Below are 12,870 nucleotides of genomic sequence, written 5' to 3' on the forward strand. Positions count from 1 at the left end.
GTTGTAATTATTCTCATAATGTCCATTTTAAATATACAACTACATAAATATTACACAAATACTTTATATATAAAAAATATGAAAACATTAAATAAATGTTAAACTAATACAAAACTTGCTATCACTTGACAATCTTCACCTCCACAAAAATGGAATCATTTTTCACATATCTACTCTGGGTTAAAATGCTATGGGATATGTGAAAGAACTGTTTGGTCTGTATGTAATCATCACTCTTCTTGCGCACCAACACCGTCTTCACATAATCATCGGGTTCCAGTTGGTTTAGAGTTTGATCACGAATTATGACATCGGCTTGCAGGCGGCAGGGCCAAGGCAGTAGTGGATCATATTCGCCGGCTATGACATTTAAACAGGCAATCATATTGCGTCCCTTCCAAGTACCTTTGCCGTTAAGGTAAATGTCCAGCTGGAGAAATATTTAGAAATTGGATTATATCTAGGAATATGAACATTAAAGCTTTACTTACTCTTAAAGCATAGCCAAAAGGCTTATTGGAAAACATGGCACTATGGAGTATGGTATCGTATTGTCTGGCCTCTTCCAGCTTTTTGGAGAAATTTTTGATTCTCCATACCAAATGGCCTTCAATATTATAATTAGGGAAATTTTGTAATAATTTTAAAAAAGGAGAGAAAACGAATTTTTGGGTATGGATAATGAGAATGTGTTTTATTCCAATGGTCACTAAAACCACTGTGCCATAGAGATTCCGAGCGGTGACGGCTTTATCAAAAAACAAATCTAATTGTGGGTAATTTAGCCAATTTAAACTTCTCTACTAAGTGCTTTCACTCCGGTCCTCTATCATTAAGCTAAAAATATCGTATCTGACAACACTCATTGATAGGAAAACAAGTAAAAAGACGTTTGGATGCACACCACCTAAGGTATATATGTAAACCACCTTTCATAAAAATCCGCTGAAAATTGCATACCTATGTCCCATAGCAGTTATATTGAAATATGTTACGATTTGGACCAAATACTAATGAGTACAGTAGTTATATCTAAAAATAAACCGATATACGATACGGATGTCGAAAAGCCTAACCTTAGACACTGTGTCAAATTTCAGTGAAATCGGATTATAAATGCGCCTTTTATGGGGCCAAGACTTTAAATCGAGATATCGGTCTACATGGCAGCTATATCCAAATCTTGACCGATTTGGGCCAAGTTGCAGAAAAATGTTGAAGGGTCTAACACAACTCACTGTCCCAAATTTGGGCGAAATCGGACAATAAAAGCGCATTATATGGGCCCAAAACCTTAAAACAAGAGATCGGTCTATATGGCAGCTATATCCAAATCTGGACCGATCTGTGCCATATTGCAGAAGTATATCGAGGGGCTTAACATAACTCAATGTCCTAAATTTCGGCGACATCGGACAATAAAAGCGCCTTTTATTGGCCCAAAACCTTAAATCAAGAAATCGGTCTATATGGCAGCTATATCCAAATCTGAACCGATCAGGGCCAAATTGAAGGAAGATGTTGAAGGGCCTAAGACAACTCCCTGTCACAAATCTCAGAAAAACCGGATAATAAATGTGGCTTTTATGGGCCTAAGACCCTAAATTGGCGGATCGGTCTATATGGCAGCTTTATTCAAATTTGTACCGATCTGGGCCAATTTGAAGAGAGATATCGAAGGGCCTAACACAACTCACTGTCCGAAATTTCAGCTAAATCGGATAATAAATGTGGCTTTTATAGGCCTAAGCCCCCTAATCGTCGGATCGGTCTATATGTCAGCTATATCCAAATCTGGACCAATCTGGGCCAATTTAAAGAAGGACGTCGACGGTCCTAACACAACTCACTGCCCCAAAAATCGGCGACATCGGACAATAAATGCGCCTTTTATGGCCCAAAACCAAAAACCGAGAGATCGGTCTATATGGCAGCTATATTCAAATCTGGACCGATTTGGGTCAAATTAAAGAAGGACGTCGAAGGTCCTAACACAACTCACTGTCCCAAATATCGGCGACATTGGACAATAAATGCGCCTTTTATGGCCCCAACACCTAAACCTGAGAGATTGGTCTATAAGGCAGCTATATCCAAATCTGGACCGATTTGTGCCATATTGTAGAAATATGTCGAGGGGCTTAACGTAACTCACGGTCCTAAATTTCGGTGACATAGGACAAAAAATGCTCCTTTTATGGGCGCAAAACCTTAAATCAAGAGACAGCTTTATATGGCAGTTATATTCAAATCTGGACCGATCTGGGCCAAATTAAAGAAGGACGTCGAAGGCCCTAACACAAAACACTGTCCCAAATTTCGGCGAAAAAGGACAGTAAATGCGCCTTTTATGGGCCCAAAACCTTAAATCAAGAGACATCTCTATATGGCAGTTATATTCAAATCTGGACCGAACTGGGCCAAATTAAAGAAGGACGTCGAAGGTCCTAACACAACTCAATGTCCCAAATTTCGGCGACATTGGACATGGCTCCAAAATCTAAAACTGAGAGATTGGTCTATATAGCAGCGATATACAAATCTGGACCGATCTGTGCCATATTGTAGAAATATGTCGAGGGGCTTAACGTAACTCACGGTCCTAAATTTCGGTGACATAGGACAATAAATGCGACTTTTATGGGTTCAAAACCTTAAATCGAGAAATCGGTCTATATGGCAGCTATATCCAAATCTGGACCGAACTGGGCCAAATTGGTGAAGGATGTCGAAGGGCCTAACACAACTCACTGTCACAAATCTCAGCAAAATCGTATAATAAATGTGGTTTTTATGGGCCTAAGACCTTAAATCGGCGGATTGGTCTATATCGCAGCTATATCCAAATCTGGACCGATTTGGGCCAAATTGATGAAGGATGTTGAAAGGCCTAACACAATTCACTGTCCCAAATTTCAGAAAAATCGGATAATAAATGTGGGTTTTATGGGCCTAAGACCCTAAATCAGCGGATCGGTCTATATGGGGGCTATATCTAGATATAGTCCGATGTAACCTGCTTATGGAAAAAAAAGAATCTGTGCAAATTTTCAGCACAATATCTTTATTTTTAAAGACTGTTGCGTGATTTTAACAGACAGACGGACGGACATGTCTAGATCGTCTTAGGTCTTATAGGGTCGGAAATGGATATTTCGATGTGTTGCAAACGGAATGACAAAATTAATAAAAAGTATCCCTGCTGTTCATTAATGGAAGGTGTAGAGTTCTGCATGTCACGCAGTGGGATAGAAACGAAAAAACTCAAAATAATAAACAAGTAAAAGCGTGCTAAGTTCGGCCGGGCCGAATCTTATATACCTTCCACCATGGATCGCATTTGTCGAGTTCTTTTCCCGGTATCTCTTTTTAGCCAAATTAAAAAAAAAAGTGATGGAACATAATTAAACTGAAATTTCAGCCAATTCGAATAAGAATTGCGGCCTTTAGGGGCTCAAGAAGTAAAATAGGGAGATCGGTTTATATGGGAGCTGTATCAGGTAATAAACCGCTTTAGACCATATTTGACACATATGTTGAAGGTCATAGTACAACAAGCTGTTGTAAAAAATTATAGCCAAATTTCGCCTTCTAGAGGCTAAAGAAGTCAAGATCCCAGATCGGTTTATATAGCAGCATTTGAACCATATTTGGCACAGTTTTTGAAAATCTTTTGGGCGATCAGAAGATTCGACTCCTTTAAGTCGTCAGGCCCTGATGATGTATCACCGGTTGAACTAAAAACTGTGTCTGATAGAATGGCTCATTGGTTTAGGGCGATATACTCTTCTTGTACACCATGTTGTATATACTTGTGGGATGGAGGGACACGAAGGTCATTTCATTCCGAAAACAGGAACACCCTACCACACAAAGGCGAAAGATTTTCGTCCTATTAGTCTGTCATCCTTTATGCTAAAGCCTCTTGAGAGATTGATAGAAACATATCTTAGGGCAAAGATCTTTGGAGAAAGCCTGTCACGGCAGCAGCATGCACTGAAACAGCCCTTCACGACCTAGTCGGCTACGTAGAGGATTCTCTCGCTGACAAGGAATATACAATGGTAGCATTTCTTGACATTGAAGGTACTTTCAATAATGTAAAACCAACATCAATGATGAAGGAATTGGAGTTTCAAGGCATCAACTCTACCGTAAGAAAGTTTGTTAATAACTTATTTACTAAAAAATGCATTGCGGTAGGCTAGGCATCTGTGGATCTGAAAAAATGTGTCAGCAGTGGAGGTGTACTGTCTCCTCTACTTTGGAATAAATCCTGGGCGTTTTGCTGGACGGGAAATTGAACTTCCAAATCCAATATTTTGGAAGGGGCAAGAAAGACTACTTTTGCTCTATACACCTGCAATAGAGCCATTGGCAAAAGTTGGGGGTTTAGACCGCGCGTCATGCGTTGCCTATATACTGCAGTTGTCAGACCCATAATGCTATATGGTGTTGTGGTCAAGTGGACGACGCATCAAAAGTCCACCTAAGGTTCAATAGTCAATCAGATCCAAAGGAAGGCTTGTTTGTGCATCTCAGCCACACTGAGGACGACATCATCTGATGTACTGAATTTAATGCTACATCTAATGGCTAGCCGAATTGCTGCGACCATTCCCGTGAGGACAAGGGAGCTTTCTCATTGGTCATGTGACGGCTACGAACAATGTGTTATCCTTGATACAATATCCGATGTTGCCCTATACACCTGCAAGAGAGCCATTGGCAAAAGTTGGGGGTTTAGATGCGTCATGCATTGTGTATATGCTGTAGTTGTCAGACCCACAATGCTATATGGTGTTGTGATCTGGTGGACGGCGATTCATAGGTCCCCCTACGTTTCAATAGTCAACCCAATCCAAAGGATGACTTGTTTGTGCATCACAGCCACACTGAGGACGACATCATCTGATGTACTGAATTTAATGCTACATCTAATGGCTAGACGAATTGCTGCGACCACTGCCGCGAGGCTAAGGGAGCTTTCTCTTTGGTCTTGTGGCGGCACCGAATACTGTGTTATCCTTGATACAATGTCCGATGTTCCAGGCAGTGTGGACTACACACTACCTGAGCCACTTTTTTTAAAAAAAACCACTTCACCACTATTCCTGACAGAATCGACTGGAACTACGATACCACTGGTAAAAGAAGTTATATAGGCTTTTGTACGGGTGGTTCCAAACTAAACAACAAGGTGGGCTTTACTCTAAAGATCAAGAACTGGTCATATCGAAAAGGTTACCCGAACACTACAGTGTGTATCAAGCGGAGATCCTTGCAATTATGGAAGTGCAGAAATGGCTAAGATATAATGTCATAAAGACAATTGGCATAAATATCTTTTCAGACAGCCTTTCCGGTGCGGGACACACACACAGAAGTTGTTCTATAGTCTCTTTCTCTTCGATGTCCTCACAGCTTCTGCAAAAGTCGTTACTGGCAACCTTCGGTCTGCCAGCATGTTTTCCGATTAGACAGTAGTCACCTGTCATGACGGACACATAGGCTAGACGTCTGTTCTACCAAGTGACAGCAAAGCCGTAGAACTCATCAAGTTTAGATTAGGCCATATAATTTTGGAATGCTCACAGCCACCTTTTTTTGTGACCATCTATCATTCGTTGTCCTTCGCGCCTGGATCTGAAAACTTAACTTTCATGTCGCTAGAGGCAAACCCACAGATTCCAGTATCCCTGAAATTTACAATTAATTCCCTGGTATATCTCGGTGGCCTGACACCCAGAACAGGTGAATTTTGAACAGTTCCGCCGTCTCGTTAAGAGATCTGCGACAGTCGAGGGCGGTTTATGTGTTCAGAAATACGTTCCCCAGGGAAATAAGTTCTCCGCTCTCGACTGTCGCAGATCTCTTAACGAGATTGCTGAACAAAATTCACTTGTTCTGGGTGCCGGGCCACAGAGATATCCCAGGGAATTGTTAAGCGGACGAGCTTGCGATACTAGGAACTACCCTACACATTCCAGGAAAACTGGAATCTGTCCCTCCAGCGACATGTAAGCTAAGTTTTCAGGACCAAGGCCGAAGGACAACGAATGGTAGATGGTCACAAAGAGTTGGCTGTGAGCATTTCAAAACTATATGGTCTCATCAAGACTTGAAGAGTTCTACCGCTTTGATGTCACTGGCTAGAACAGACGTCTCAGCCAATGTGTTCGTCATGGTAGGTCACTGTCTAATCGGAAAATATGGTGAGAGACTGAAGGTTGCCAGTAACTACTTTTGCAGAAGCTGTGAGGACTTCTTAAAAGAAGAGACTGTAGAACACCTTCTGGGTGTTTGTCCCACACTAGCAGTCAGAAAGAGTTCCACTTTAGATTCTCATTTTGTTGAGAACCTGTCTGATTTAGCGGATGTGAACATTCGCAAGTTATAGGGCTTTTTAAAGCGATCTGTATAGTTCAACGATAGGAACTATAAGGCATCTTCCTTCTTCTGTTCCTGTGGTATCACAATTAACGAAAAGACTGCCACTTAATCCTAACCTAACCTATCTGTGAAAAAGTCTCTACAAACCTACTGAATGAAATTATCTCTTCAATTCAATGCTTAAATCCGTTGAGTTTTAACTGTTTCACCTAAAGATTTGGTAGTTGGCTTTTTCCTGGAATACTTGTTTCTGTGCATTGCTTGATATTTTTTATCAAACCACAGAATTGGAAAATTGGGGTCATTTTTTAGCACGCCATCACACTAACTTCAGAAATATTCACTAACTTGAATTTAAAATTATTGAAGCAACATTTTTAAGCTTACAAAATTACCAGTATGCAATTTCTGTTAGACATTCCAGCATGGCTTCTAGATGGATATTTCATGGAAATATTTTGTAAAGCATTCTACAGCATAGTTGTGTTGTATAAACTGTGATGATGAAAATGCCACATAGTGAAGTATGAGGCATTTGAAGAATGTCATTTAGATTTCATAAAGCTCCCATCATAAATTACAAAAGGAGCCAAGTTGTGGAATGATTTGAAATGTTTAAGGGATAATAGCGAGAATGAAATCAGCTGTGCTTAGTAGTTGAGAAACTATTAATGAAAAAAAGCCATGAGTTCGATGTCATGATTCCTCTTTCCTACCTCTGCAGTTAATATAACTGGTCAAACGTTGTTGGGTGGCAATATGATTTTCACAATCATTCACCAGCTGCATGGTATGATGTAAACTGCGATCAATCTGACCAACCAAGGTTTCCAATTTGTCACAACGTTCCTCGGTTTCGCAGACCATATGTTTCATGCTCTTCACCTCGACATCCAGGGCGGCATATTTGCCCCCATCATTGCCAGAAGAAAGTTTAGTATTTAAATCCACATTGATGGCTTGTAAAAAGTTTTCAACTTCTATGAATTTATCTCTGTTAGCAAAAAGAAAAAGGTTAGGACTAATTCATTTTCTATTAGAAAAAAAAGAACAATACAAAACCTATTAATCTTCTCATGCAACAATACCGTCTCCTCTAACTTCATAATATTATCATTTAAATGATTCTGATGTTGGGTAAGATCCAAAGACATTTGATTGATATGCTTCTCCAGATCGTCAATCTCATGTCGTATTTCAGTTTTAAGGGCCTAAAAGAAAAGTTTTAAATCAATCTTAAACTTATTGCGGCAACATTTCTTTCATACCTGTATGGTATCAAAGCTGCAACGAAAATCCTGCTGACATTGTTCCACCTCAAATGTCCTTTGATTGTTTTCCTCATCCAAACGTAACTGTAGAGCTTTCACATTTTGATTTGTGGAGTGTTGCCAATCATCGATGATTTGATTCTGTTTACGTAGATTACCCACATCGGTGATTAAATGTAAACGCTGTCGAATTTCCTCATTTAACACTGAACGCAAGGTGTTGATTTCATTTTCCAACACCTGAACACGAGTATCGATCTGGTGATCGACACGCTCTAAACTAGTACTGCGACGTTTATTACGTGGACACTCTTTGAGATGAGCACGCATGCGAATGCGTGGCACAAACACATTGCAGGTATTGGGACACTGTTCCAGCACTTGGCCACAGTGAATTAAGTGCTCCTAAAAGCATTTGAAAGTGATTTTTTTAGTTCTCTTTTGGTTTGTTATTTTCAGTTTTTTTTTGCACTTGTTTTCAACCATCACCATAATCAACCATTCGACAACAGATATTTCCTAACAAGTGTCTGAAATTCAATTCATGAGAGCTTATCTTATCATTTGTAAAATGCCATGTTTTACAGGTATACCGGTATGCTACACAGATAAGACCTATTGCATGCTTGGAGTTTATTTAAGGGATAAACATTGGGGGTGAACATTAAATAACTAAAATAATCGCAATGGAAAACTATTCCGATAAGATGAATTCAATGATTACCTCACGGTGCTTGAGAACCCTACAGATCCCCGAATGAAATGTGCCAATTTCAAAGGTTTTTTAAGAAGACGATAGTGCAGTGCAGATAGCTTTATCCAAAAATGGTCCGATCTGCACTTGGCAGTGATCTTCTTCGAAGTTAAATTAAAAGTACGCCTTTTATGGTCAAAAGATCCCTAGTCGGAATGGGTCCTTATGGCAACTATATTTAAATATGGTCCAATCCAAATGTGTTCGATCAGACACATATGTCTCTCATGAACTGCCTTATGTATTTAAGACTGAAAATTGGGAAATTCATATGGCAGCAATATCCAAGTATGGTTCAATCAATATAATTTTTGACAAGTATATCGGGGCATCTAATTAAACTCACTCCTTCAGCGATCTCACGACCCATATCAACATATTCAGCAAGAATTGTCAGGTGTGTAATAAAACTCTTTGTTCCAATTTCAGCAAAAACGGGTAATAAAATCCAATTTATGGATATAAGACCCTTCACGAATATCGGGGATGCAAAATTTCAGAAAAATCTGACAAAACGGGATATAAGTTTATATGTGAGCTATATCAGGTTATAGACTGATTCGGACCGTAGTCGGCACAGTTGTTGGAAGTCATAATGGAACACGATTTGCAAAATTTCAGCCAATTCGGACAAAAATTGCGGCTTCCAGGGGCTCAAGAATTCAAATCGGGAGATCGGTTTATATGGAAGCTATATCAGGTTGTAAACTGATTCGGACCGCATTCGGCACAGTTGTTGGAAGTCATAATGGAAGACAACATTCAAAATTTCAGCCAAATCGGAAAAAATGCAGTTTCCAGGGGCTCAAGAAGTCAAATCCGGACATCAGTTTATATGGGAGCTATATCAGGTTATAGACCGATTCGGACCGTATTTGGCACAGTTGTTGGAAGTCATAATGGAAAAAGTCAAATTGGGAGATCGGTTTTAATGGGAGCTATATCAGGTTATAGACCGATTTGGACGGTACTTGACATAGTTATTGGTCATAACAGAACACTGCACGGAAAATTTCAGCCAATTCGAACAATAAATGCGGCTTCCAGTGGCTCAAAAAGTCAAATCGGGACATCGGTTTATATGGAAGCTATATTAGGTTATAGACGGAAGACATTTACGAGCAGTCCAAGGATATTATTTACGAGCACCTAGAGAAAGAATACGACCGCTGCCCCGCCCATGATATTAAAATCGTTCTGGGAGAACTTAGTCTTTGGTCCAACTGTCGAAAATTTATCCTCCACGAGATAACGTCCGACAATGGGTTGAGGCAAAAAGATTTCGCCGCGGCAAAGAACATGATAGTTAGCAGCAACAGATTTCAACATAAACAAGTAACGATGGGCTAAAGTAGGGCGAAGCCGGCCTTTTGATACCCTCAAGAAGTCATATCGGGACATCGGTTTATAAGGGAACTATATTAGGTTATAGACAGATTCGGACCGTATTCGGCACAATTATTAGAAGTCGTAAGAGAACACTAAATGCAAAATTTCAGCCTAATCGGACAAAAATTGCGCCTTGTAAGAGCTCTAGAAGTCAAATCGGGAGATCGGTTTTAATTGGAGCTATATCAGATTATAGATCGATTTGGACGGTACTTGACATAGTTATTGGTCATAACAGTACACCGCACGGAAAATTTCAGCCAAATCAAACAAAAATTGCTGCTTCCAGGGGCTCAAGAATACAAATCGGGAGACTGGTTTATATGGGAGCTGTATCAGGTTATAGACTGATTCGGACCGTATTCGGCACAATTATTAGAAGTTTTCAGCGGCTCAAGAAGACAAATCGGGAGATTGGTTTATATGGGAGCTATATCTAAATCTCAACCAGTTTGGCCCATTAGTAATGCCCAATATTAAGTATATGTGCAAAATTTCAAGCGGTTAGCTTACGCCTTTGACCGCTATCGTGAATTCGACAGACGGACGGACGGACATGTGTAGATCGACTCAGAAGAGAGAATCAAGAATATATTGGGTTGCCTAAAAAGTAATTGCGGATTTTTTAAAAGAAAGTAAATGCATTTTTAATAAAACTTAGAATGAACTTTAATCAAATATATAATTGCCATTTTGTTCGATAACCTTTTGCCATCTTCCTGGCAAATTTAGTATTCCACGCTCATAGAACTTCTGGCCTTTATCTGCAAAAAACTGAACCAAGTGCGATTTTATAGCCTCATCATTGCCGAAAGTTTTACCATTTAAGGAGTTCTGCAAAGATCGAAATAAATGGTAGTCTGATGGTGCAAGGTCAGGGCTATATGGTGGATGCATTAAAAGTTCACAGCCAAGCTCACTCAGTTTTTGGCGAGTGACCAAAGATGTGTGCGGTCTAGCGTTGTCCTGGTGGAATATGACACCTTTACGATTGACCAATTCTGGTCGCTTCTCCTTGATGGCTGTATTCAATTTGTCCAATTGTTGACAGTAAACATCCGAATTAATCGTTTGGTTCCTTGGAAGCAGCTCAAAATATACCACACCCTTCCAATCCCCCCAAACAGACAGCATAACCTTCTTTTGGTGGATATCAGCCTTTGAAGTGGTTTGAGCTGGTTCACCATGCTTGGACCATGATCGTTTTCGACTAACGTTGTTGTAAACAATCCATTTTTCATCTCCAGTTATGATTCGTTTTAAAAACGGATCGAATTCATTGCGTTTAAGGTGCATATCACAAGCGTTAATTCGGTTTGTTAAATGAATTTCTTTCAGTACATGTGGTACCCATATTAAAATTGACGCCAAACAAACAAATGTAAACAAAATTTCGCGCACTTTTTTTCTAAAGCAAGCTAAAAGTAACAGCTGATAACTGACAGAAGAAAGAATGCAATTACAGAGTCACAAGCCGTTGAAAAAATTTGTCAACGCCGACTATATTACTACTATATTACCGACAATTACTTATTGGGCAACCCAATATATACTTTATAGGGTCGGAAATGGATATTTTGATGTGTTGCAAACGGAATGACAAAATGAATGAACCCCATTCTTCGTTGGTGGATTTAAAAGCCCTTTTTTAGTTAGGTAAAAGATGGGCTTTTGCTTTGTAATAGTATTTGAATTGTTTCCTAGATCGTGATTTCGTTTGGAACCGCACTTAACTCATCAGTAGGAAAATATATGTCTTCTAGGTTGAAAATATATTTTTAAGATTATTTTCCCTTTGTAACGCAGGAAGAAATAGAAATTTTTCCACAAGAGGTTGACAAATTTTGCATTGTTTAGTTTAGTACGTCAAATATTTTAGTTTGGACATGTAGATATAGCACTTATATGAACCGATCTGTGGGATTAAATTCTTGCGACCATAGAAGCCTCATTCATTTGCCGATTTACTTACAAAAATTCTGAATTGGTAAGTGTAAGCTTTTGTCGCCTCATTTTTATTATTTCCAAATTATTTTTCTGCACGTACTAAGCATTGAGACGAGTTGACTTTGACCGATAACACTGTGGCATTTAATGAATTACTGGGTTACATTGAACAATTATATATTGGATAACAACAACAACAACCACACAAATGATAAGATTAGCTCCGTCGACTCAGAAGGAAACAAAAATTCAGTGAAGCCAAGTAAGCAACAACGATGTCGAAGGTTGAGTTGGCTTGAACACACATACCGTAAATGTTTGTGAATCGAACCATTCATTGCAGAAAAGGCAGGAAGATTTTTCATATTTTACCACTGTCGTAGAGCCAGGTGATGAGGGCGGGGTGGCTGAGTCACCATTATTTATAGAGGTACCATTCATTATATCTCTCAAGGTGTTTCAACAGGTAGCGTCAAAAAAGTTGAATACAATTTTCTAAATAAAGACTAAGGCAACACTTTTTTAGATGTGGTCAGTATACGTAATGATAACGATCACAATTGATAACTTAGAATTGTTTTTGTAGGCTGTCCATGATAGATTCAAGTTAGTTTGAAAAGGATTGAATTTTTTGCATTGGCTCGAAATTCGTTTTTTTCAATAATTTGTAATTTTTAGATTTACTATTTATAGGTTTTTATTTTTTTTATCTTTTTAGGGGTGTTTTTTTTTGTTTTTTCACTTCACCATTAGTAATAATTTATTTTTTTTTATTTTCTCTCCATATTAGATGTCTTTGCTTTAGTTCGACGAGCTGCCTGGTTTTAATCTGCTTAATGGCAGTAACAATACTAATTGTTATGAAAAGAATATTAAAGCGAATATGCGTTTACTATGAAACACATGAAAGAAAAAAAAAATACATAAATAAAAATTTGCTCAGTAAATATCAGTTCATATCAAAATTTGTCCCCTGTTATCAGTTTTTGCCTATGTTCTTGTTGTTGTCTTTGTGCCGCTGCCCTTATTGTGAATGTGATAAAAATTGTTTGCAAGTTGGTAGCCTGAAAGAGGCTTCTCTTTAGTAGCAATATCTTCAAAACAAAGAAAAAAAAC

At 38.9% G+C, this 12,870-nt stretch overlaps 1 protein-coding gene across 1 annotated transcript; it reads right to left on the reverse strand.

The window, feature by feature from the left end:
* Nucleotides 1–101: 101 nt before the first annotated feature.
* Nucleotides 102–12,390, reverse strand: LOC106081315 (TNF receptor-associated factor 3). The gene is made up of 6 exons (XM_013243203.2): nt 12,064–12,390; nt 7,662–8,069; nt 7,456–7,604; nt 7,110–7,387; nt 492–607; nt 102–430 (listed from the first exon to the last, which is right to left on the reverse strand). The coding sequence occupies exons 1-6, from the start codon at nt 12,193–12,195 to the stop codon at nt 122–124; spliced, it is 1,392 nt and encodes a 463-aa protein (XP_013098657.2). The 5' UTR covers nt 12,196–12,390; the 3' UTR covers nt 102–121.
* Between the last annotated feature and the right edge of the window lie 480 nt (nt 12,391–12,870).

The sequence above is a fragment of the Stomoxys calcitrans genome, chromosome 4 (genome assembly GCF_963082655.1).
Source record: "Stomoxys calcitrans chromosome 4, idStoCalc2.1, whole genome shotgun sequence".
In the NCBI taxonomy this organism is placed as follows: Eukaryota; Metazoa; Arthropoda; class Insecta; order Diptera; family Muscidae; genus Stomoxys; species Stomoxys calcitrans.

What these genes read in the sequence shown, in the direction of transcription:
- LOC106081315 (XM_013243203.2), bottom strand. Translation starts at nt 12,195, where the DNA reads ATGAATGGTACCTCTATAAATAATGGTGACTCAGCCACCCCGCCCTCA. An exon ending in TCGATTCACAAACATTTACG is followed by an intron (nt 8,070 to 12,063) that starts GTATGTGTGTTC and finishes AAATGCTTTTAG; the next exon opens with GAGCACTTAATTCACTGTGG. An exon ending in CTTTTGGCTATGCTTTAAGA is followed by an intron (nt 431 to 491) that starts GTAAGTAAAGCT and finishes ATATTTCTCCAG; the next exon opens with CTGGACATTTACCTTAACGG.